Source organism: Microcaecilia unicolor, chromosome 7 (genome assembly GCF_901765095.1).
Source record: "Microcaecilia unicolor chromosome 7, aMicUni1.1, whole genome shotgun sequence".
Classification (NCBI taxonomy): domain Eukaryota; kingdom Metazoa; phylum Chordata; class Amphibia; order Gymnophiona; family Siphonopidae; genus Microcaecilia; species Microcaecilia unicolor.
In genome coordinates this window covers 119426416-119452746 of record NC_044037.1, presented here as the reverse complement: position 1 = coordinate 119452746, position 26331 = coordinate 119426416, and the positions used below count along the sequence as shown (strand labels likewise).

The window sequence follows — 26331 nt, the reverse complement described above, 5'->3', positions numbered from 1 at the left end:
AAACAGAGGCAAAATATATAGATAGATATGATAGAGTACCATGAGTTTAGATAGAAAGTAAGTGTGATTAACTAAAGCAAAAATTGCACATGAAGTCATAAAGGGCTATATTCTACATATGGCACCTGAAAATTCCACACAGAAAAACAATATGCCTAGGTGTATTCTCTAAAGTATACCTAAATTTTATAGAATGGGTTTAAATTTCCACACAGTATATACACCGAGTGCTTCTCCAAGCGAACAAATTTAGTTGCAACCACTTATACCACATTTTACTTGGCATAAATCCAAATGCCTAAATTAGGCACAGAGCAAGTGTATTGTAAAACAATGTGCAAAAAATTTAGAAATGCCCATGCCCCACCCATAGCCATGCTCCCTTTTCAGCTTTGCAACTTAGAATTTACATGCACCGTGTTGCAGAATACGCTATGGGCCCTGTTTACTATCAGGGGCATTTTCGAAAGAGAAGGGCGCCCATCTTCCGACACAAATCAGGAGATGGGCATCCTTCTCTCAGGGTCGCCCAAATCGGCATAATCAAAAGCCGATTTTGGGCACCCTCAACTGCAGTCCATCGCGGAGACGACCAAAGTTCACGGGGGCGTGTCGGAGGCATAGCGAAGGCGGGACTTGGGCGTGATTAAGAGATGGGCGTCCTCGGCCGATAATGGAAAAAAGAAGGGCGTCCCTGACGAGCATTTGGTCGACTTTACTTGGTCCATTTTTTTTCACGACCAAGCCTCAAAAAGGTGCCCAAACTGACCAGATGACCACCGAAGGGAATCGGGGATGACCTCCCCTTACTCCCCCAGTGGTCACCAACCCCCTCCCAACCTAAATAAATTTTTTTTAATTTTTTGCCAGCCTCAAATGTCATACCCAGCTCCATGACAGAAGTATGCAGGTCCCTGGAGCAGTTTTAGTGGGTGCAGTGCACTTCAGGCAGGCGGACCCAGGCCCATTCCCCCCCCCCCACCCCACCTGTTACACTTGTGCTGGTAAATGTGAGCCCTTGAAAACCCACTCGAAACCCACTGTACCCACATGTAGGTGCCCCCCTTCACCCCTTAGGGCTATGGTAGTGGTGTACAGTTGTGGGGAGTGGGGTTTGGGGGGGGGGGGGTTGGGGGCTATACACCTGGGAGCAATTTGTGAAGTCCACTGCAGTGCCCCCTAGGGTGCCCGGTTGGTGTCCTGGCATGTGAGGGGGACTAGTGCACTACGAATGCTGGCTCTTCCCATGACCAAATGCCTTGGATTTGGTAATTTTTCAGATGGGCGTCCTCGGTTTTCATTATCGCCGAAAACCGGGGACGGCCATCTCTAAGGTCAACCATCTCAACATTTAGGTCGACCATCTCTAAGGTCGACCTAAATGTTGAGCTTTGGGCATCCCCGACCGTATTATCGAACTGAAAGATGGACGCCCATCTTGTTTCGATAATAGCGGTTTCCCTGCACCTTCACAGGGCCGTCCTGCAGGGACGCCCTCACGAAAACTTGGGCGCCCCATTCGATTATGCCCCTCTAAGTGCGCTAAAGGCACTCTAACTTTTTAGTGCATACTAAAAATTAGTGCACACTAATAATAGAGACACCCATGGGTGTCTCTAGCGTTAGCACATGCTAATTTTTAGCTCACACTAAAACGTTTGTGTGCCTTCAGCGCGGCTTAGTAAACAGGGCCTTTAGTGAGTTGTGCACATAAATCATAATTAATGCCAATTTAGTGCTGATAATTAACATCCAATTGACAGTGCTGGTTAGCTAACTAACCAATTAATTTATTTGCATTGTTATAGAATACACTTCGATTTCCACACAAAAATTAAGGCGCAATATATAGAATCCAGCAGAAAAGGTGTATATGATGTAAGCAATTCTTGCTGCCATGTACCTTTTGACTCTGTCCGTGGAACACCTCTAGTCCCTTCTTAACATAAATAGATACATGTTGTCTGTACCTTGACTTATATAAAACTTATTCACTTGCTACCAGAAATATTTGAGGAACACTTCACATTCGAGCCGTATATCAAATTGGTATTAAGCAAGGTATTTTACGCAATGAGGAAATTGAGAAGGATTAGATCTAGTCTTAACTTCACTGCCTTTAGACTTGTCACCCAAACATTACTATTATATCATATTGATTTTTGTAATGCCATATTGTAACATTGGGTTAGGGAAAGAAGAAAAAACAAAGTTGTAAAATGGGGATTTACTTGTGCTGGCGAACATTCCGCCGGTCAGCAATGTAGCTTTAAATTTTGAGAAGTTACATAGTTACATAGTAGATGACGGCAGAAAAAGACCTGCATGGTCCATCCAGTCTGCTGAGGAGGAAGGAGGTGTTTTAGAGAGCTCTGCTGACTTCCAGTGGAAAGGGAGTGAGACCTAGCTCCCTCCCCAAAGATGAGGAGGGTCCCTGGGGAGAAGGCCTCAGGAAAGTCCCAGGCTATGGGGCCTCCTGGGGCCCGGGACCAGAAGGCCGAAAGGAGTGGCTCTCTCCCTGGTTTGACTACCGGGAGAAGGGAAAGGAGTCCAGTGGACCGAAGGGAGAAGCAGCCCAGTGGAGGCCACCAGAGCATTTCCCCCTCTATGGCCCAGCTTGCGGAAGGTAAGCGAGAAGACAGTGGAGGGGGGAGGAAGATAGTACAGGCCCCAGAAGGGCGCTTCCAAGGAAGGGAGAAGGAAGAGGCGATGGAAGTTTGCCAGAAGCCTTTGCTGGAGGCAGCTGAGAGTGAGAGTGAGGAGAGTGGATCGTCAGATGAGGAGTTCCTTGAAGTGAGCTATGACCCTGATGATCCAGCAAGTAGTGTGGTAAATATTGTAAGACGAATTAAGCTGGTGGTAAAAGAAGTAGTGGAGCTAGGAAAACGTCTGAAAATGGCAAGAACTATGTGTAAATTTGCCCCAGCGGAGCACAGACAAATGTATGTTAAAGAGGAAGCCCGGATATCAAAGTTGTTGGGGAAAAAAGAACACTTGTTGAACTGTTTAAAAAAGGGCTCTGTGAATCCTTTGAGGGAGCTCTATGTTAACCGAGAAAGGATGGCTTCAATACCACAGTCTGGGGGTTCAGGAACACTACAGTTGCAGCAAGCTTCAGTGTCTTCAGCAGCATTAGACTCAAAAGAGTTGTCTGGGTTCAGAGGTGACCCCACTTTAAAATACATGAGACAGTTGGCAACACAGTCCAGAGCACTTACCCAGCAGCCAGAGGATAAGGAGGCAGCGGCAGGACATGGCTCTGAGGTGGGGGCTGGAGTAGAGATCCTACCTGTGGAGGGGAGGACAGAACTCAGTAACTTTTCAAAACTCCAGATAATGGAGGCAGCAGAGGGAGACGCAGGTAGCAGCCTGTTTTCTACAGAGGTGGTGGTCGAAGTCTCAGAGGGCTTACCTGCAGTTGTGCAAACAGCAGAGACAGTTGCCGTGAAGGAGGCCCTGTTGGAAAAGGGTCAGCAGAGGCAGACTCCGGTATTTTTGGCCGGGTCTGCAATGACTGAAGTGGAAACCGAAGCAGCATGGCATCTGGAGAAGCCCCGCCCACGAAGTCCGGGAGCAGGGGAGGTCTTCCCTGAGCATGGAGTAGCTGGCGGTTTACAGGAGAGGGGTCGGAGAGAGAGGAATAGGAGCGGGCAGCAGCTGGGAGCTCATTTGACCAGCTGTCCATTACAAGAGGTGAAATCGGGGGGTGCTAACAGCCAGCCTGTGGCGGAATCAGGAACAGACAAGCCATGCCCCCGGGAAGCGCCAGCCATTGGGAGAACGCAGGAGGGACTGCACCAGAAGCAAGGGGGAAGTAACCCGATTGTTGAGAGACTTTCGTTGACTACAGAAGTGGACATGGCAAGTCTAACAGATGTGCAGCGGGTGGTGGAGCAGACCTGCCAGCAGGACGGCTGGGAGCGAGGAGCCAAGGGGAGCGGCGGAGTTCCGGAGGCTTCGCCCCTGGTGCCGGAGGTTGGAGGGAGTTCGGGGGCAGAGCGAGCAGGGAGTCTGGTATCGCCAGCTGCAGACCTGACTGGGCAGGTGCCAGAGTATCGCCAGGAGACAGAGGAGAGGAGGCGATTAGCCCAGAGGCTGGAGCCTGCAGTGGCAGGGACGAGCAGGGACGTTCCAGGAAGTGGAGATGGGCAGGACAATCAGTTGGAGGCAGCCCAAGCCACAGAACTGACTATGGACGTTGCTGGATGTTTGTCTGAGAGGGAAGGGGACGGGGGACAACGGGAGGGGGAGGGGGCGGTGGATATTGAGGAAGGGAGAGGGATGAGGGGAGGGGCAGAGGGACAGAAGGGGGGGGAGGCAGAGGGAAGGGCTGGAACAAGTGTGGAGGGGGGGCGGTGGGGGCTGGGGTCCAAGTCCTTTGCGGCAGTAGTCCAGGGAGGGGGAAGGAGGGAGGGGGGGAGATCGGGTGGTTTTGAGGGCTCAGGGAGGGGTTGGGGGGGAGCGGGGACAGGGGGTGGACAGCTGCCTAAGCGGCGAAATGTGGTACAGCTCAAATGGATAGGGGAGGGGGCAATGCCCTCCAGGGATCGGGTCTTGAGGCTGGTGATGGGGATGGGGTTTATACCCGAGGACTTTTACGCGTGTATACACCCCATCAACATCCCAGAATATGACTTGAGCTTCATGACCCAGAGGGGGATGGAAATATTCTGGGAAAGGTACGAGGGGGTGAGGGGAAAGGGGGAGTGGCGGGACCTCAGGGCCATTCCAGTCAGCAAGCCGGACCTGGTGCAGATCACCCTGCTCGTGAGAAATGAGTCTATCTCTGGGGCAGATTTAGCCTACTGGCTACAGAGGTACGCGGAGCTGAGATCCCCACTTACAAAGTTACCGGATCCAAGCAGGGTTTGGGCAGGAGGTTGGGGAGCCCTGGTCAAATTGAGACAGGAGAGCCATGTGGTCCAGCACATTCCTTCGGCTGCCTTTATCGGTCGTGACAGGATACTGTGCTTTACAAGGGGCAGCCGCGGCAGTGCTTCAGATGTGGTTCGTTTAGGCACTTCAGCATGTCATGCCCAGTGGTAAAGTGTGGAAGATGCGGGGATCAGCATGCCACAGAGGACTGCACCGCGATCAGGTGCAACCTCTGCGGCGGGTTAGGCCATGCATATCGGAACTGCCCTAGGGCGGCCCATAACGAGTGGGATATGTGGGGGAAGGGACGGGGAGGGGGGGTAATGGAGGAGGGGATAGGGCAGGGGTTGATAGGCAGGGAGGGGCAAGGGGGGGAGAAGGAGGGGATGCAGGAGGGGGGGCGGCAGGGGGCTGGGTCAGGAGTGGAGCAGGGGGGAGAGGGGGAGTGGGTACAAGTGCCACAGAGGAAAGGGAAGTTTCGGAGGGGGGGGAAAGTAGGGGTGGGCAGGGAGGGGTCGCTGCAGGGGAAGAGGGGGGGGAACAGATTTCAGGTGTTGGAGGAGGAGGAGGAGGATAGGGAGGTTGGGAGGGAGGAGGAAGAACAGGGGGAAGGAGAAGAGGTGGAGTTAATGGAGGAAGAGGGGGCGGCAGGGGGGATTGGAGAGGGCAAACGTAAATATGAGGAAGCACTGGAGGAGGGTACTGGTGGTAGGAAGAAGGGCGGGAAGGCTCTGGGGGGAGGGGGAGGGGTGAGGGAGGAGGAAGAGGGAAGGGAGGGAGGGAGGGGAAAGGGGAGTAAGAGGAAAGCTGAGGGGGCCGGGCAGGTGGTGAAGGCCCAAGTGCAGGCTTGGGGGGACAGAGTGGAGCTAGAGGAGGATCTGGAGGACTTGGAGGACTTGGGGGAGGTGGAGGACTCGGAGGAGGAGGTAGGGGGCGGGGGTGAAGAGGGGAGAGGGAGGGATCAGGGGGTGGGTCCGGATAGAGCAAAGAAGAAAGGAAGGAAGAAAGGGGGAGGGGGGGGTAAGGTGCAGACAGGACGGCTGCGGGGGGGGGGAGGGGGATCTGGCAGGGGATGATGTAGACCGCATAGCAGAGGACCTGCTTCAGGGTAAGAAGGGGGTATCCCAGGAGATAAGGAAAGAAGTTGGGAGTGAGCAGACCCGTGACTCGCAATGAGGATGGCAGGCTTAGTGTTGACATTTGCCACGCTGAATGTGGCCAGCATCGCCTCTCCGAAGAAGCAGGGTTTAGCGTATGACTGGTTCGCCAGGGTCCAAGCAGATTGCTTCCTGCTCCAGGAGACTCGGCTGCGGTCCATTGAGGTGATCAGGCGGGCAAGGCGGGCCTGGAAGTGGGGTCCCTCGGTGTGGGGGTTGGCGGGGGAGAGGTATGGTGGGGTGGGGATCTTATTTAAGTCCCACCGGGTGAATATTCAGCGAGTGGTGGAGCTGGGGGTGGGGAGATGTCTTGTTGTGGATGCGATTTGGGAGGATAGAGCACTGAGGGTGGTGAATGTGTACGGGCCCCAAAGCAAGAAGGAAAGGGTGCTCCTCTTTGGGAAGATCAAGCCCTACCTAAACACTTCGCGCCAAGTAGTCTGGGGGGGAGATTTTAACACCATATTGCGGAAAAAGGATAGTGGGGGACGATCGGTACAGGTGGGCTATGACGGGGTGAGGCTGGCAGGGATCATGCGGGAGGCGGAGCTGGTAGACGCGCATGTGGCCTTCTGTGAGGAACAGGAGGGGTTCACGTTCTTTCGAGGGCAGTGTAAAAGTAGAATCGATAGATTCCTGGTAAAGAAGGGGGTTTGTCTGGGGGGTCCACGAACCGTGGACGTGGACTTTTCAGACCACCACATGGTCCTCCTTCAGGTGGGGGGGGCGGCAGCACAGAGGCCAGGGAGGGGGTTATGGCGACTAAATTTAAAGTGGTTAGGTAGCGAGCAGGTGCGGGAGGAGTACCGCCGGTTTTTGGAAGATCAGGTGTCAGTGCAGGGGGCATTTCAGTCATTGGGGGAGTGGTGGGATACAGTGAAAAGACGAACGCGGGGATTCTTTCTCAGACAGGCGAGAAGGGAGGGGAGGGAAAGGACAAAGTTGGGCATGGCAATAAAGAAAAAGAGGGACACATTGATTTCACAAGGGGGGAGGGAGGAAGAAATACATGATCTCCAAGCACTCCTGGAGCAGGTACAGTACAACCGCTACACCTCCTTGGTGTATGAGCGGGACTTCGGGAAAATGTGTAGCCCGGACCCCTTCGCATGCTGCCGGGAGCGGAGGGCGCGCAGGGTGATGGAGGGGGTGCAGGATGCACAGGGGGTCCTGCAGGACACCAAGGAGGGGATTCTGGGGGCAGTGAGGGACCACTTTGCGGCGTTCCTTTCAGCCCAGAAGATTGATATGGAGCAGATGGAGTGTTATGTGGAAGGAACCCCGGGGATAGGTCACGGGGGACCCCAGCTTCAGGCCCTCTTGAACCCGTGGACAGAACAGGAGGTGGAGGAAGCCATCGGGGCGCTCCACAGGAAGACCTCGCCGGGGCCGGATGGGCTAACAACTGAGTTCTACCAGGCCTTTAAGGAGCAGCTGGTGCCGATCCTGGTGAGGGTATGGGGGGCAGCCCAGTTGGAGGGTTCCTTGCCTAGTTCCTTGACAGAGGCGGCTCTTATCCTACTAAGTAAGGGGAAGGACCCGGCGATGCTGGCCAACTGGCGGCCTATAGCACTGCTTAATACGGATCGAAAAATCTTCGCGCGAATGCTATTCCAGAGAATGAGGCAGGTGTCTGGGGATTTGCTAGCAGCCTCGCAAGCATGTGGGGTTAAAGGGAGAGGGGTCTTGGAAGCTGCAGCGTGGGTGCGGGAGGGGGTAGAACGCAGTAGAGTGGGAGGGCATGGTAGGCTGTTGGTAACACTCGACCAGGAAAAAGCGTTTGATAGAGTGCAGTGGGGTGTCCTATGGAGCATTCTGGAGCGCTATGGGTTTCCGAAGGGTTGGATAGAGCAATTACAGCTACTCTATCGGCATGCGGGGTGTTTTCCCCTGGTTAACGGGTGGAAAGGGCAGGGGTTTGAGGTAGGGGCAGGGGTCCGACAGGGGTGCCCACTCAGCCCGCTGTTGTATGCATACGCCATCGACCCTTTTATAAGACGGCTGGAGAAGGGGGGGGCGGAGGGGCTGGAAGGGGTGGAGGTGGGGGACAATAACCAGTTAAGGGTCGTGGCGTATGCAGATGACGTTACAGTGTGGGTAGCGGACCAGAGGGAGGGAGGTAGATTGCAGAACCTGATCCAGGAATACTCGCAGGCAACAGCGTCGCAGGTCAATTTTCAAAAGTCCAATAGCCTGTGGGTTGGGGATCAGGGGCTGCAATTTGAGTTGGGAGGTAGGTTTCCTACAGCTGTGGAACGTATACGGGTCTTGGGAATATACTTCGAGAAGGGGGATTATAGGCTCTACAACTGGGATAGGTGACTCCAAGAAGTGAAGGGAAGGGTGGATAGATGGAAGGGGTGGAAAATGACCATGGGGGAGCGGGTACAGCTCATCAAGGCACACTTAGTTCCTTTGTTTCTGTTCGTCAGTTACATCTGCCTGCTGCCGGAGAGCCGGTACGCGGCCTTGTATGGGGTGTTCTTCCGGCTGCTCTGGGGCAACAGGACGAATCCGGTAAAACGGAATGTTACCTATCTGCCTAGGAGGGAGGGGGGGGTGGGCATGATAAACCCAGTCCTGTTTTTCAGCGCTTTGTTCCTGCAGTTCAATCTGGGGAGGGCGGTAGGGCGGGAGCCACCGGGGTGGGCTAGGAGTGTCCTGCAGTGGTGGCCGAGATATTGGGACCTATGGCGGGAGGGGGGGAGGGTAGTGGCACTGCGAAGGGGGGCTCCGGGGGGGGTGAGTTATTGCAAGACCCTAGTGAAATTGGTGAGGGTGTGGGGGCTGACGGTGGGGGAGGTGAAGGCAGGACAACGGGGGGTCTGGATGGACAGAGTACGGGCGCAGGTGTTCTCAGCTCCTCTGGCGCTGAGGGACGCGCCGGCCCCACGGATGCAGCAGGGGTTACGGTTGATTGCTTCGAACCGCATCCCGGTGAAGTATAAAGACCTGGCGTGGCTGTCCTTTCACGGTAGACTGTACGTCCGAGGAAATTTGAAATATCGCAATGTGCGGGATAGAGGGTGCCCACGGGAGGAATGTGCTGGAACTGAAGAGACGATGGAGCATTTCCTGGTGAGGTGCCCATTTACAGTCCAGGTCTCTGACCGGGTTTCCTCGTTGCTGCAGATCCCCAGTTTCCGCAACTACAGCTATGCGGACTGGGTGTATGGCCCAGAGGGTGGAGAGGGACGCGGGGATCCGGTAACACGCTTTCTGATTTCAGTGATATTGCGGTACTGCCTCTGGATGGCGCGCTGCAGGGTGTCCCTGTACCAGGAGGTCCGGCCGGCGGAGGTAGTCAGCTGGGATGTGGTAAGGGCGGTGCAGGAAGCGGCGAAGTGGGAAAGGGTGGAAAAAGGGGTGGGGGTGGCTTCGAGGTGGTGGAGACACGTGAGGCTTAAGCCGCCATGAGGGGACATGCTTCCCAGGGGATTGTGTGCCAGTTGTCTGAAGGGGTTGTGGGGGGTCGGGGGGGGTTGATCCATTGTATTATTGAGGAGGGGGTGTACATAGATAGGCAGACCATGTCTAGCTAGGAGCCTGGGGTTTGATTTGCATGTCCGGTTTTTTTCTTTGGTCTTTCTAATAAACAGTTTCCACTGTACTATTGAGGAGGGGGAGGGGGTGTACATAGATAGGAGGACCGTGTATAGCTAGGGGCTTGTTTTTGATTTGTATGTTATTTGTTTTTAGTTTTTTCCAATAAAAAGAGTTTTCCAGTCTGCCCAAGACAAACTCATATGTGTATACCTTACCTTGAATTTGTACCCGTCCTTTTCAGGGCACAGACCATATAAGTCTGGCCAGGAGTATTTCCCGCCTCCCAACTACCAGTCCCGCCTCCCATCACCGGCTCTGGTGCAGATCGTATAAGTCCGCCCTCCCCTATCCTCGCCTCCCAACCACCACCCCCTCCACCCAATTTCAGCTAAGCTTCTGAGGATCCATTCCTTCTGCACAGGATTCCTCTATGCATATCCCACACATGTTTGAACTCCGTTACCGTTTTCATCTCCACCACCTCCCGCGGGAGGGCATTCCAAGCGTCTACCACCCTCTCTGTGAAAAAATACTTCCTGACATCTTTCCTGAGTCTGCCCCCCTTCAATTGGAATGGGAAGCTAAGGAGGGGTTTCCTAGGAAACGGGGGTTTGTGGCAGTTGTGTTGAGCCTGCTGCTTTGTAGGAGAAGGATGATGTGTGAGTGAGCTCTGAGTGGTTTTGGTCTTCAGTGAGTGAGGAAGTGCTGCAGTGTCTGTGAGTGAGAGGGAGTGATTTTAAGAGAAAAAGGAGAGAACGAATATTTTTAGGGAAATGTGATTATTAAGGGTAATTAAGAAACATCTTGGTGGGAGTTAAAGCTTAGAGTGGAGAGTGCTTCCTTGAGAATTTTTGAGTTGGGATGTCTTGGGAGTGTAAGAGGTGAGAGAGAGTGAAAGTAAGGTTAATTAAGCTAGGAGGGAGGCTATGTGGCAGTGTTGAGTGTGATTAAAGTTGGGTTTTGGGATCTTAAGTGGGAAAGGAGAAAAGAATTTTTAAAGGCTGTGCGTGTGCAAAGAGAGTGAAGGAGTGGAATGTTGGGAAGCAAGCCTGTCAGCGGAATGTGGAGAGCTGTGCTGCACTGCTGAAAGTGATCAAACACTCTGTTTTAGCTTAGGGAATAAAAAATACATAGCCCAGGGTTGGAAAAGAAAGGGTATTTAAATTAATTTTGTTTTACTTTAGATAGCGGCCCACAGTTTTTCTGTTAAAATTCCTTATAAATAGAAATTCTTCAAGTTTAAAAGTAGGAAGGCAGGGTTTTGCTCCTGTTTAATTTGTTAAGTGAGAGGTGTAGCTAGAATACTGCACGGAGAAAAGAGCAACCATCCAGAAGAATTGTTGGGCCCCACCGCAAGAAAGACCCCATGGACAATTTCTGCTACAGCTAAGTACTATTGTAGAAACAAAGAGAGATAAAGAATGCAATTAACATAAACAGACAGTGAACATACTTACCTTAAGTCTCCCGGGAGTGAAGATCCTTGAGATACCTGAAAAAAAAAAAGAGCAACAAAAAGTTAAAGGGTTTTTCTTCTGTTAAAGTGTTGGTACGGTAAAAGAAACTGGTAACAGGAATAAAAGTTTAATTTTTAATGTTGTTAAGGCTATTTCAACTCCTCTTTAATATTTGGTGTTATACAATAAATTCAAAATTATTTAATTATATTAGCAAGTCTGGTTTTTCCCTAAATCAGGATTAATCTAATTTTTAGTTTTTTTCCCCCTTCACTTCACGGGAGTGAAGGGCGAGGTTAGTGACCTGTACAGCTTCTGATGCTCAGTGGTGTGGGAACTGGGAGTTGGCCACTACTAATTCCATCAGAATCCCAGCGAAGCACTGTTAACTGAGCGTGAGCATAGCTGATTACAATATTTGTAGGACTAACTGAAGGTTTGATTAAAAACTGCAGACCCTGCAGAATACAGTGGCTCAGCTGATAAATTCATCATCCAGGTTTGAATCAGCTTCTCCTTTCCTGCTGAGCCTGCATTAGCTCCTAGTTAAGGCCCCACATTATTTTTAAACTGTGCACCATGACTTTTCTTATTTTCCATGGTTTCTCTCCAATGTATTTGGTAAGCCTTGTTAATCCTACTCACAAGAATAGGACTCTTTCTGGTAGGCTTCCTTTGTTGTTACAATATCCAAGCCCAAAACGAGTAGCCTACAAAATGGTATTCAATGGTTTGTTTTCATTCCAGTCCACCTAGTGGTGGAATTCTCTACCGCTGAGTATTAGGAAACTCACTCATTATAATTCTTGTAGAAGGGCTCTTAATGCTTACCTTTTTAATAAATCATTCCAATAATGCATTAGCAGTAAACAACCACGGTATTTGATATAAATGCAGTTTTCCTGGGAATGCCCAGCTTCTTTAAATTGTAAATCGTAGAGAACTCATGTGGGACATTACGAGGTAGAAGTACTTATTGTATTGTATTAATGATTGAGCAAAGACATTTTAGTGCTATGCAGGGAAGCTTTTCCTTCTTTCCATGTGGTTGATTTTGTTTCATTTGACCAAATAAACATACCAGATTTTTTAAAAATCCCCCTACCATGTGCCTAACCCCCACCTTGCATACACATAAGGGAAGGAGCAATCCCCAGGCTCTTTCTCTACCAAATTTGAATTTCAAAATGGTGAAGTGGACAACATTTTGGAGTATGCTTTTTGCAACTCATGGACCCAGGTTGGGGTAATGTATGTGATAGGGGAGATTTAGGATGTCTGGGGGGATAGAGAATTTTTTTTGCTATAAATATTTTTTGAGTATTGTAAATAAAACATCCATCAAATGACTTACATAGTAGATGATGGCAGATAAAGACCTGTATGGTCCATCCAGTATACCCAGTGGGTTGTGAACCTGGGGAACCAGGTTTGATTCCCACTGATGCCTAACAGTCGGCAGTGGGTTAAGATCCTAGGGAACCAGGTTCAATTCCCTCTGTAGCTTCATGTGACACTGGGCATGTCACTAAGCCCTCCATTACTCATCAGAGATAGTGCAAGTACCTGTATAGTTATAAGTAAATCGCCTCAATTCATGCTTCGAAACAGGCGCTATATCAAATTGCTAAACTTAAACTTATAAACTCATAGCATAAGGTATGATATGATCCTACATATGCATACTTGATCTTGATTTGTCCTTGCCATTTTCAGGGCACAGATGTAGAAGTCTGTCCACACTGGCTTTGTTCTCCAACTACTGAAGTCATTAAAGCCTCACTCCAGCCCATCCAAATTTGTCCAGCCATGATCAGGGCACAGGCGGTAGATGTTTTCCCGCAATTGACCTTGTTCTTCAGCTGCTGAAGCTGAATCTATCCAGCCATGATCAGGGCACAGGCGGTAGAGGTTTTCCTGCAACTGACCTTGTTCTGCTGCTGAAGCTGATTCTGTCCAGCCATGATCAAGTCACAGGCCATAGAAGTCTGCCCAGCATTGGCTTTGCTTTCCAATTACTGATGTTGTCATCTAATTGCCACTATGTTTGCTTGGTTCCATGCCTTCCATACAGGATTCCTTTGTGTTTATCTCATGCATTTTTGAATTTTATTACCGTTTTCATCTCCACTACCCCTGCAGTACTTCCTGATGTTATTCCTGAGTCGGCCCCCCCTGCAACCTCAATTCATATCCTCTATTTCTACCACCTTCCCGTCTCTGGAAAAGGTTTGTTTGTTTATTAATACCTTTCAAATAATTGAATGTCTGTATCATATCACCCCTGTCTCTCCTTTCCTCCAAGGTATAAATGTTCAGGTCCTCAAGTCTCTCCTCTTACATCTTGTGATGCAAACCCCATACCATTTCTGTTGCTTTTCTCTGAACTGTTTCAAGTCTTTTTAAGTCTTTAGCAAGAAACGGTCTCCAAAACTGAACACAATACTACAAGTGTGGCGTCACCAATGATTTGTATAGGGGGCATCAACACCTCCTTTTTTCTGCTGGTTACACCCCTCTCTATGCAACCTAGCATCCTTCTGGCCATGGCCACCATCATGTTGCATTGTTTTGTCACCTTGAGATCCTCAGACATCATCACCCCAAGGTCCCTCACCTGAGCTGTGCTTATTTATTTATTTATTTATTTGTTGCATTTGTATCCAACATTTTCCCACCTATTTGCAGACTCAATGTGGCTTACAATAGTACATCATAGCAAGCGTCAATCAAGAGTAAATAAACAATTGGTTACATAAAGAACAGGTGTAACATAATGGATATAATCAATTCAAAAAACATATCAGAAAACAGTTAGATTATCAAGTAATTGGTGATGTGTTAGAGTTCCTATTGTTGATCATTATGGTAAGTCTTGTTAAAAAGAAAAGTTTTTAGTGATTTTCGAAAGTTGATGAGGTCATGAATAGTTTTCAGGTGACGTGGCAATGCATTCCACAGCTGTGCGCCAATGTAGGAAAAGCAGGATGCATGTACTAGTTTGTATTTTAGACCTTTACAGCTAGGGAAGTGAAGTCCCAGGAATGTGCGTGCTGATCTTTTAGCGTTCCTGGGTGGTAAATCAATAAGGTCTGACATGTATGCCGGAGCGTTTCCATGAATGACCTTATGAACCACAGTGCAAACTTTGAAAACAGAACGTTCCTTGACTGGGAGCCAGTGGAGCTTCTCTCTTAGGGGTTTTGCACTTTCGTATTTTGACTTTCCAAATATGAGTCTAGCTGCGGTGTTCTGGGCTGTGTGAAGTTTCTTGATGATATACTCTTTACAACCAGCATACAGCGCATTGCAATAATCTAGATGACTCAACGTCATCAATTGTACTAGGTTGATAACACCTTCATCCTCCCCGTCTCATCTGCCCGCAACCTTGGAGTCATCTTCGACTCCTCCCTCTCATTCTCTGCGCATATCCAGCAGACAGCCAAGACCTGTCGCTTCTTCCTCTTTAACATCAGCAAAATTCGCCCTTTCCTCTCTGAACACACCACCCGAACTCTCATCCACGACCTCATTACCTCTCGCCTTGACTACTGCAACCTTCTCCTCACTGGCCTCCCACTTAGTCATCTATCCCCACTTCAATCCATTCAGAACTCTGCTGCTCGTCTTATATTCCGCCTGAACCGATACACTCATATTACCCCCCTCCTCAGGTCGCTTCACTGGCTTCCAAACAGATACCGCATTCAGTTCAAGCTTCTCCTTCTCACCTACAAATGCACTCAGTCTGCAGCCCCTCATTACCTCTCCCCTCATCTCCCCTTACGTTCCCACCTGAAACCTCCGCTCACAGGACAAATCCCTCCTCTCAGTACCCTTCTCCACCACCGCCAACTCCAGGCTCCGCCCATTCTGCCTCGCCTCACCCTATGCGTGGAATCAACTTCCTGTGGCCCTACGCCAAGCCCCCTCCCTACCCATCTTCAAATCCTTGCTCAAAGCCCACCTCTTCAATGTTGCCTTCGGCACCTAACCTTAGACTGCCCCAATTTGACTGCCACTACTTGATTGTCTGTACATTTGTCCATTAGATTGTAAGCTCTTCGAGCAGGGACTGTCCTTCTATGTTATATTGTACAGCGCTGCGTAACCCTAGTAGCGCTTTAGAAATGTCAAATAGTAGTAGTAGTAGTAGTTGCGAAAGATGCCTCTAGGGAAGAAAGGTTTTAGTCTTCTGAGTTTCCACATTGACTGAAACATCTTCCTAGTTGTATTCTTAACATGGCATTCAAGTGTAATGTTACAATCAATGGTTACTCCAAGAATCTTTAAGGTGTCTCTCTCCTCATAAGTACATAAGTATTGCCATACTGGGAAAGACCAATGGTCCATCAAGCCCAGAATCCTGTTTCCAACAGTGGCCAATCCAGGTCATAAATACCTTGCAAGATCCCAAAAAAGTACAAAACATTTTATCCTGCTTACCCCTGAAATAGTGGATTTTCCCCAAGTCCATTTAACAATGGTCTATGGACTTTTCCTTTAGGAAGCCGTCCAAACCTTTTTTAAACTCCGCTAAACTAACCGCATTTACCACATTCTCTGGCAACGAATTCCAGAGTTTAATTACAGGTTGAGTGAAAAAATTTTCTCCAATTCATTTTAAATGTACTACATTGTAGCTTCATCGCATGCCCCCTAGTCCTAGTATTTTTGGAAAGCATAAACAGACGCTTCACATCTACCCGTTCAACTCCACTCATTATTTTATAGACCTATACTATCATATCTCCCTTCAGCTGCCTTTTCTCCAAGCTGAAGAGCCCTAGCTGCTTTAGCCTTTCCTCATAGGGAAGTCGTCCCATCCCCTTTATCATTTTTGTCGCCCTTCTCTGCACCTTATCTAATTCCACTATATCTTTTTTGAGATGCGACAACCAGAATTGAATACAATATTCGAGGTGCGGTCGCACCATGGAGCGATACAAAGGCATTATAACATCCTCATTTTTGTTTTCCATTCCTTTCCTAATACCTAACATTCTGGTGCATCTCCTTTGGATTTCTGCACCCCAATTGCATCACTCTGCACTTAATTTTTGGAGATCTCTTCTCATGGTTTCTACTCCCTTCAGGGTATCCACTCTATTGGCTATCTTCATATCATCTGCAAAAAGGCAATCTTTCTCTTCTTACCCTTCAGCAATGTCTCTGACAAATATATTAAACAGAATTATCTCCAGTACCGACCCCTGAAGCACTCCACTACTACCTTCCTTTCCTCCAAGCGGATTCCATTTGCTACCAGCCTCTGTCACCTGTCGGTCAACCAGTTTCCAATCCAGTTCACCACTTTAGATCCTAAGTTTAGCCCTCTCAGCTTATTCATGAGTCTCCTTTGAGGGACACTATGGAAGGCTTTGCTGAAATCCAAGTAGATTACATCTAGTGCATGTCCTTTATCCAGTTCATTGGTCATCCAGTAAAAAAAAAAAAAAATCAATCAGATTCATTTGGTAGGATTTTATTTTGGTAAAGCCAGTTTGCCTAGGATCCTGCAACCCATTGGATTCTAGAAAGTTAACTATCTTTTCCTTCAGCAAGCGACTCCATTAATTTTCCTACCACCGATGTGAGGCTTACCAGCCTGTAGTTTACTACTTCTTCCTTGTCCCTGCTTTTGTGAAGAGGGACCATATCATGTTGTCTCCAAACTCATGGAACTTCTCTGTCACTAAAAATCTATTTTATAAATCCATAAGAGGTCCCGCAAGGATTTCTCTGAGCTCCCTCAGTATCCTGGGATGTATCCAGTTGTGTGCTGGAGCCAGCTCGCATTGGCTCTGCAGAGCCAGTTGTTAACTATAGAGCAATTTTGCCAGCCGGTTGTTACCATGTGTACTCAACTATAAGCCAATTTCCCAATTTTGAAAAGCCCCAAAATCTCGGTTTATATATTTTAAAAAGTCCAGAAATTGGGGAATTGGCTTATAGTCAAGTTTGCACAACATTTCTGGTCTGCCTGTTTTCCACCCCCCTCGCAGTGACCGTGATTCTCCTTACCAGTAAACTTGCAGCTACCTCTGAAGCTACGATTGCCACATAACTATGGTAACTGCAAACTGGACTGGTGCAGGGCCTTGCGCAACTGTGCATGCTCAAGGCCCGCAGGATTGGACAGGCCTTCAGCATGCACAAATGCTCAGGGCTCCTCACCAGCCCAGCTTGCAGTTACCCTTCTGTGTCAACGGTAGCTTCAGATTCGACAGGCATACTGATACCGGTAAGAATCACGGTAACTGCAGGGGTGGGGGAGAATGTCACAGTGCTGGTGATCTTGGGTGGGGGGGGGGGAGAGGAGAGGAAGACTATGCCTCAATGATTTTTACATTTGTAGGAAATATGCACAGTGTACAAAAAAAAACTGCAGTTGTGACTTGATTTTTCTACACACTGCAAAAGGAGCTGCCGTTGTACTATCAATCACATCTAAACAGGCCAGGAATGATCTGTTGTACCACTGCTTTTCCATTGTACAGCAGTAATTAGAGCTATAAAAGCAATTAAGAACATGTGTATAGTTCATCGTAGAAATTAATTTAATAATTTCTCAAGGTTGGATTTCTTTTTCTTTTTTGGATGGCTACCAAGCCTAGCTATGTACAGTGGGGGAAATAAGTATTTGATCCCTTGCTGATTTTGTAAGTTTGCCCACTGACAAAGACATGAGCAGCCCATAATTGAAGGGTAGGTTATTGGTAACAGTGAGAGATAGCACATCACAAATTAAATCCGGAAAATCACATTGTGGAAAGTATATGAATTTATTTGCATTCTGCAGAGGGAAATAAGTATTTGATCCCCCACCAACCAGTAAGAGATCTGGCCCCTACAGACCAGGTAGATGCTCCAAATCAACTCGTTACCTGCATGACAGACAGCTGTCGGCAATGGTCACCTGTATGAAAGACACCTGTCCACAGACTCAGTGAATCAGTCAGACTCTAACCTCTACAAAATGGCCAAGAGCAAGGAGCAGTCTAAGGATGTCAGGGACAAGATCATACACCTGCACAAGGCTGGAATGGGCTACAAAACCATCAGTAAGACGCTGGGCGAGAAGGAGACAACTGTTGGTGCCATAGTAAGAAAATGGAAGAAGTACAAAATGACTGTCAATCGACAAAGATCTGGGGCTCCACGCAAAATCTCACCTCGTGGGGTATCCTTGATCATGAGGAAGGTTAGAAATCAGCCTACAACTACAAGGGGGGAACTTGTCAATGATCTCAAGGCAGCTGGGACCACTGTCACCACGAAAACCATTGGTAACACATTACGACATAACGGATTGCAATCCTGCAGTGCCCGCAAGGTCCCCCTGCTCCGGAAGGCACATGTGACGGCCCGTCTGAAGTTTGCCAGTGAACACCTGGATGATGCCGAGAGTGATTGGGAGAAGGTGCTGTGGTCAGATGAGACAAAAATTGAGCTCTTTGGCATGAACTCAACTCGCCGTGTTTGGAGGAAGAGAAATGCTGCCTACAGTGGGGGAAATAAGTATTTGATCCCTTGCTGATTTTGTAAGTTTGCCCACTGACAAAGACATGAGCAGCCCATAATTGAAGGGTAGGTTATTGGTAACAGTGAGAGATAGCACATCACAAATTAAATCCGGAAAATCACATTGTGGAAAGTATATGAATTTATTTGCATTCTGCAGAGGGAAATAAGTATTTAATCCCTCTGGCAAACAAGACCTAATACTTGGTGGCAAAACCCTTGTTGGCAAGCACAGCGGTCAGACGTCTTCTGTAGTTGATGATGAGGTTTGCACACATGTCAGGAGGAATTTTGGTCCACTCCTCTTTGCAGATCATCTCTAAATCATTAAGAGTTCTGGGCTGTCGCTTGGCAACTCGCAGCTTCAGCTCCCTCCATAAGTTTTCAATGGGATTAAGGTCTGGTGACTGGCTAGGCCACTCCATGACCCTAATGTGCTTCTTCCTGAGCCACTCCTTTGTTGCCTTGGCTGTATGTTTTGGGTCATTGTCGTGCTGGAAGACCCAGCCACGACCCATTTTTAAGGCCCTGGCGGAGGGAAGGAGGTTGTCACTCAGAATTGTACGGTACATGGCCCCATCCATTCTCCCATTGATGCGGTGAAGTAGTCCTGTGCCCTTAGCAGAGAAACACCCCCAAAACATAACATTTCCACCTCCATGCTTGACAGTGGGGACGGTGTTCTTTGGGTCATAGGCAGCATTTCTCTTCCTCCAAACACGGCGAGTTGAGTTCATGCCAAAGAGCTCAATTTTTGTCTCATCTGACCACAGCACCTTCTCCCAATCACTCTCGGCATCATCCAGGTGTTCACTGGCAAACTTCAGACGGGCCGTCACATGTGCCTTCCGGAGCAGGGGGACCTTGCGGGCACTGCAGGATTGCAATCCGTTATGTCGTAATGTGTTACCAATGGTTTTCGTGGTGACAGTGGTCCCAGCTGCCTTGAGATCATTGACAAGTTCCCCCCTTGTAGTTGTAGGCTGATTTCTAACCTTCCTCATGATCAAGGATACCCCACGAGGTGAGATTTTGCGTGGAGCCCCAGATCTTTGTCGATTGACAGTCATTTTGTACTTCTTCCATTTTCTTACTATGGCACCAACAGTTGTCTCCTTCTCGCCCAGCGTCTTACTGATGGTTTTGTAGCCCATTCCAGCCTTGTGCAGGTGTATGATCTTGTCCCTGACATCCTTAGACAGCTCCTTGCTCTTGGCCATTTTGTAGAGGTTAGAGTCTGACTGATTCACTGAGTCTGTGGACAGGTGTCTTTCATACAGGTGACCATTGCCGACAGCTGTCTGTCATGCAGGTAACGAGTTGATTTGGAGCATCTACCTGGTCTGTAGGGGCCAGATCTCTTACTGGTTGGTGGGGGATCAAATACTTATTTCCCTCTGCAGAATGCAAATAAATTCATATACTTTCCACAATGTGATTTTCCGGATTTAATTTGTGATGTGCTATCTCTCACTGTTACCAATAACCTACCCTTCAATTATGGGCTGCTCATGTCTTTGTCAGTGGGCAAACTTACAAAATCAGCAAGGGATCAAATACTTATTTCCCCCACTGTATATATATATATTTGTGACAATTTTCAATAACTTATACAATCTAAAAGCAGGTGACTGCTTTACCTTATAGCTAATTTTTAAAATAAAACTACCCAGTTACTTTGTACTTGCTATTTATGTAAGTATTCAAACCAGTGCAAAACAATATGTTTAGTTTTGAAAATTAAATCTATGCATAGTGCTGTCCTGGAGTGGGCTTGCACCAGCTCGAGAGCCGTTTGTTAAGTTTTTACAAATTTTGGGAGCCAGTTGTTAAAGTAGGCCCCCTGTGGCTACTTTAACAGTCGGCTCACAAAATTTGGGCTTTTGCCCCCTCTTGAACTCCCCTTTACTTTGCTGGAGGGGATGTTGAGCCTCGCCAGCCAAATAGACTTTTGCGGCTCCCTGCTGCTTGTTTCTGGCTCTGAGCAGCATGCTGGGACTTCTTGTGCATGATTAGTATTGCCTAAGTGGGCACCTACCCGGATGTTGGAAACACTTCCTCCATTTGTGACAACTAGATCCAGCATTGATCCTTCCCTTGTGAGTTCATGTCACCATTTGTCTGTTCAAAGCACTTTGACAATCATCCACGATCTCTCTGCTTCTTTTATTTATTTATTTCGATTTTGCTCACGCCCTTTTTAGTAATAGCTCAAGGTCTAATTCTGCCAGTGGCGTACCAAGGGGGGGAGGGGCGGCGGGGGCGGTCCGCCTCGGGTGCGTGCCGCACGCAGGTCAGCTTCATTCGTTTCCATGCTCCCTCTGCCCCAGAACAGGAAGTAACCTGTTCCGGGGCAGAGGGAGCATGGAAACGAACGAAGCAGACCGGCGCGCAGCATCCCCCCAGCGGCTTGCACCCAGGGGGTTCTTTCGCCAGGGTGGGGGGTGTCCTTTCACTGGGGGGGGTCGCGCTGCACCAGAGGGGGCGCTGCACCCGGGGGGCAGGGCGCATCAGCGATCCGCCCCAGGTGTCAGCCCCCCCTAGGAACGCTACTGAATTCTGCTGATGGGATGTCCAATCTACATCAGGCAGGTTGAAATCTCCCAGCTATAGCGCTTTCCCTTTCATTCCAAGCCTATGGATATCTTCGATCAGATCCTTGTTCAGCTTCTCCATTTGTGCTGGAGGTCTTCAACACCCGTGTGGATACAGGCTCCATCTTCTCTTTCCAGGACGATCCATATAGCTTCTTCCTTTCCCCAGGTTCCTTGCACTTCAGGGACTTATAATACAAAAACCAACCAGAAACTTTGCACAGACCCTAATGTCTATTACCCTCCTTCTCCCCATAAACTAATCACCCTATAACAACAGGGGTACAGTTGTTCCTTCTGTGCCCCCACCTTCATCTATCCCACACTTACAGAAAAAAAAACAGCAGCCCCTCTCCCTTTCCCCCTTCCTTCATATTATAATATCATTGCTTTCCTTCTTCCCTTAACTCCCCCTACTTTCCATCCCCTCTTAACCTTCTTAAGTGCTTCCCCTGCCCCTTATATTTACTATTTCAAATATTGAGCCAACCTTTCTCACTCCTTCCCCTCTTTATTGTACCTATTATTACACATGTCACCTAATTTTTCTAGTTCAGCTATCAAACCATCTATTCCTCCAATACTAAATGCTTATTCCTATTTCCAATGCCCCATTATGGCACTAATTCCCATTTTAACAAGTTCTCTTTTCTCCTTATTCTTCTAGACATCAACCCGAACATCAATATTCTGGGTTCCACCCTAATTGATTCCCCTGATAAAGATCTTGGGCCCAATATTCAAAATGATTTAAGCAGGCAGGAAAGATTCCTGTCCCCTTGTGCTCAGTGAGCCAGCCACCAATATCAGTATTAACTAAGCAATGCCACTGACTATCAGCACTAACTTGCCATCTAGGAACAAGGCAAAAATGGTGGCCAGCACCTATCTGGTCAGATCTGGATATTCAATACCAGTGCCTGGACATGGCCAAACATTGAATATCTAGGTCTAATTTAGCCAGAGATAGTCAGTGCTTTAAGAAATGCTGACTGATGCCAACTGAACGTCTGGATCTGATTTAGCCAGCGACGGTCAATGCTTTAAAAAAAAACGCTGACCGCTGCTAGCTGAACTTTAACAAACATTTGTCTATTTTTATGAGCCCAGTACTAAAAATGAGTGGCAAATTCCTAACTTTATTTCCCTGTCCTAAATCTGTCCCTGCTCTTCAATTTCAATGAAAATCTGAGCCCAATATTTAAAATGATTTAAACGGTCAGAAGAAGCTCCTAGCTGTTTAAATTGCCTGTCCAGGACTAATCAGACATATTCAGTGGCACTTAACCAGATAGTGCTGCTGAAGATGTTAGCGCTCAATGTGAAACTGGCTATTTCGGGGGGGGGGGGGGGCATTCCAAGGGTGGAGTCATCACTTGGCTAGTTAATTCAACACTTAACCGGCCAAGGTAACCACATAAATAGGATCACATAAAATACAGTCCTATTTTTACATGGTTCACTTATAGCCTGTTAATACCCAGAAATTCAATTCCAGAACCCGGATATGTCCCTGGCATTGAATTTCCAGGGATTACGCCAGCGGCGGTCAGCAAAATTCTGATTGCCACCGGCTGAATGTCAGGTCCTTTGAGTATAAATGTAGGCACTCAGCCCTAGCAAATTTTCTGAGATCTACTTAGAAGTGAACTCTCAGAGTTAAGAGCATAAATTCTTTGAAAATGTGACCCATTGTGGATATCCTGAAATCCAGATTAGCTAGGAGGTACTACAGGGTTTGTTTAGAAAACACTGTTCTACAGCCCATTACAACATCTACAGTGCTGTCCTTTTCTAAGTGGGCTCCTTATTGTGTGAGCTCTGGTCCAGGGTGGCTTTTGTAGGGTTTTGTATTATAATATGCCTAGTACTGGAAACAGTTTATGTTGCTGGTAAAGAATTAAAACAGAATAAGGCAAAGCAAGTTTGATAGGAAAATCTCCTGGTTCTGCAGGATAGATGTTTACAATTAACAACGTGATGGTCCAGTGTGTAGGGTCAGGGTCAGTATTTTTATATTAAAGACCCAGACTACATAATGTAACTGCTACAATTATTGCTGAGCCTAACCAACAACGGCAATGCTTTCATTACATTATTATATAGCCTGGGAATATAAATTGCATTTTTGTTTCTTGGATCAACTGCTTAACCAGTGTTCTGAAGAGGGAACCCTCCCTCCCTATTCCCTAACCAGAGCTCTTGATGGTCACTCCTTTTTGGGTGCATTGGGGCACCATCTTATCCCTTGTCTCAGGCAGCAGATTGCCTTGAGCCACCACATGGGGGGCCTTTTACTAAGGTGTGCTAGCGTTTTTAGCTGGTATTAAACACTGAGACACCGATAGGAATATAAAGGGCATCTCTGCTTAGCACCAGCTGATTTTTAGCACAAACTAAAAATACTAGCACACCTTAGTAAAAGACCCCCTAGTGGGGAGAGAATGACTTCCTGAGTATTCACTAGAGCATTAGAAACGCTTGGGCTGGCCCTGTTCAACATGGTAATAAAATTTGGATTTCAATAGGTTGGGAACAACTTTGACAGCAAGAATGTGACAGCATACCTAGCTAGATTTGCTTCCCATCCAGTGGAGAAACATGTCAAGGTGCTCAGCTTTGAGAAACTGAAGTCATTTTTCAGTGAGCTGCAGGAAAAGATTTTCTCCATTGAAGGTAAGAAACTATTTACTGAATCTAAATTTGTTCTGAAGACCTAGACACCTTAGAGTAGTTCTCAGAGAGAAATGCTGAAAAGACACCAGCAAACTTCAGGAATTGACCTCTGGATGTGTGTGCGATCAACATATAATAAGAAAGAAGCAGAACAGGGGTTAACAACAGGGGTGTGGCATTATTCATGAATACATATTTTATTTGAGTAACAAGCAACTTTGGGGTGCAGGAGTAGTCTAGTGGCTACACTTGTATGCTGAGAACCAGGGAGGACAGGATTGCAATCCCATGGATCATTGTGACCTTGGAAAAAGGTACTTCACCCTCAACAGTTCCTCTCTCTACTATCTGATCTCTCTTTCCTTTAACATATTTCTTCTTCCACTCACCAAGCAGGTCATATCTTAGACTTAGTCCTAACCCATTCTTCCATTCCTTTTTCATTCAGTCATTCTCCCCTTCCTTGGTTGGACTATTACCTTATAAAATTTTATATGTCCCTTATTCCCGCTTATCCTACTATCCTTTCTTCTAGCCCATCCTTCCTCGACTTTAGGGCTGTTGACGACTGTTCCTCCTCTTTAGTTAGCTTTTCCAGCTGACTTCACCTCCCTACCTCTTAATGACTAGGTTTCCCTCTGGTGCACTAACCTCAGGTTGGCCATTGAACCTTATGCCCCCCTCCGACTGCCTACCTTGGTTGCCTAATCTGGCAAGCCTTGATATAATGGTGATTTACGTTTGACTAAGCGTAAACTATGCCACACGGAAAGAGAATGGCATAAACCTAAAAACCCTGTATCCCTCGCCCACTATCGCCAACTCCTTCAGGAATATTTTATCCAATTGAGAAATGTCCATCGAGATTACTATTCTAAACTAGTTTGTGAAGCACCCAATGTCCCACATGTCCTTTTTCAACTTCTTTCAAAATTGTTTTCACTTGGACCGTCTCGTTCTTCCCTGACCCCTGATGTTTTTGCTCAGTGTTTCTCTAAAGAGATCCAGAACCTTAGGCCTGCTCCTTTGTCATCTTAGCCCAGTTATCCAGTTTCCAATCCCTCTTCTACCCTGTCTGCCTCTTCACATCCACCATCTGATTTCGCTTCACAGTCTATTGTAGTTTCTACCATTTTCTCTAGCTCTTCCTGGTTCACTTTCAATCTTCCATCCCTTTCTGACCTCTCTAGGACCTACAGTTCCATAAAGAAAACATTCTGTGTATTGGATCCTCTGCCCTCATCTTGGCTTAACAGCTCTCTCCATGAACTTCTACCTCTCGTTTTGTCTATGATTAGAAACAACCTTTCCTCTGATATCATACCTTCTGCTTAGAAGACATCAGTTGTTCATCCTTTACTGAAAAAATCCTCTCTCAATAAGCTTGATCCTAGTAATTTTAGGTCAATCTTCCATATTCCCTTTCTTCTGAAACTTATGGACAAAATTGTTTTTCACCAACTCAGTGATCATATTGAGGCTTCTCTTCTTTTGCACCCTAGACAATTCGGTTTTCACCATGGACTATCCTTACTTCCCTTTTGTATGACATTCATAAACCTTTTGATAAAAGAAAGAATATTCTCTTAATTTCTCTAGATTTAACTGCTGCTTTTGATTTGATGGATCACTCTCTTTTGTTTGCACGACTTGTTTCTGTAGGTACTTCTGGTACAGTCGTTTTATGGTTCTCCCCACATCTCTCTGATGATAACTTTATAGTTCAAACTTCACAAGGGCTTTCTTGTGTCCCACAGGGTTCTATTCTGTCACCAATTTTATTTAATATCTTCCTGTCCCCGCTTGCCTTTTTCCAAAACTTAGGTGATGCACTCTATATCTATGCTGATGATATCCTCCTGCTTTCCACCCATGATCCTAATGTGCCTAATTGCTTGGTACTTAATCCTTCTAAAACTTTAGTGCTTTGGTTAACCAGATCTACAGTTATTCCCTCCTCCAGTCCTACAATTTGTGGCAACCCTATAAAGCTGGTTGATACTCTTAAGTATTTAGGGATTGTCCTTGATACCCATTTATCCTTTGTTCCTCGGGTTTCTGCTGGAATACGTTCCTGTTTCTGCTCTTTGCGTTCCATTTGTGCTATCTTGATTCATGCCCTAATAATTTCTAAGCTCAACTACTACTGCAATATTTTTTACTCTAGTTTGCCATCAACACTCATCAAAAAGTTGCAAACTGTTCAGAATACTGCCATACAAATCCTTTCCTGTGTTCAACGCTTTCATCTCATCACTCCCTTGTTTAACAGTATCACTGGTTACCTATTTCTTATCATATACAGTACAAGGTCCTGATGTTAACCCATAAAGCTCTCTTTTCTGCTGCCCTTGCCTATTTGTCATCACTAATAATCCCTTATAGGTCTGCCTGTACCCTTCGTTCTGCTACGGCCCATCAACTTTCAACTCCTGTGCTTTCTCATACTACACTCTAGTCTATTTCCTCACTCTTCCTTCTTTACTTTCAGTCCTTCCT

At 47.3% G+C, this 26331-nt stretch overlaps 1 protein-coding gene across 1 annotated transcript in view; it reads left to right on the top strand.

The window, feature by feature from the left end:
• Nucleotides 1-26331, top strand: part of ITGAL (integrin subunit alpha L) — a 430397-nt gene that overhangs the window by 183149 nt on the left and 220917 nt on the right. Inside the window, exon 9 of the mRNA XM_030209478.1 lies at nucleotides 23685-23832. Coding sequence (XP_030065338.1) covers nucleotides 23685-23832 — 148 coding nt within the window. The remainder of the gene's footprint in view (nucleotides 1-23684; nucleotides 23833-26331) is intronic.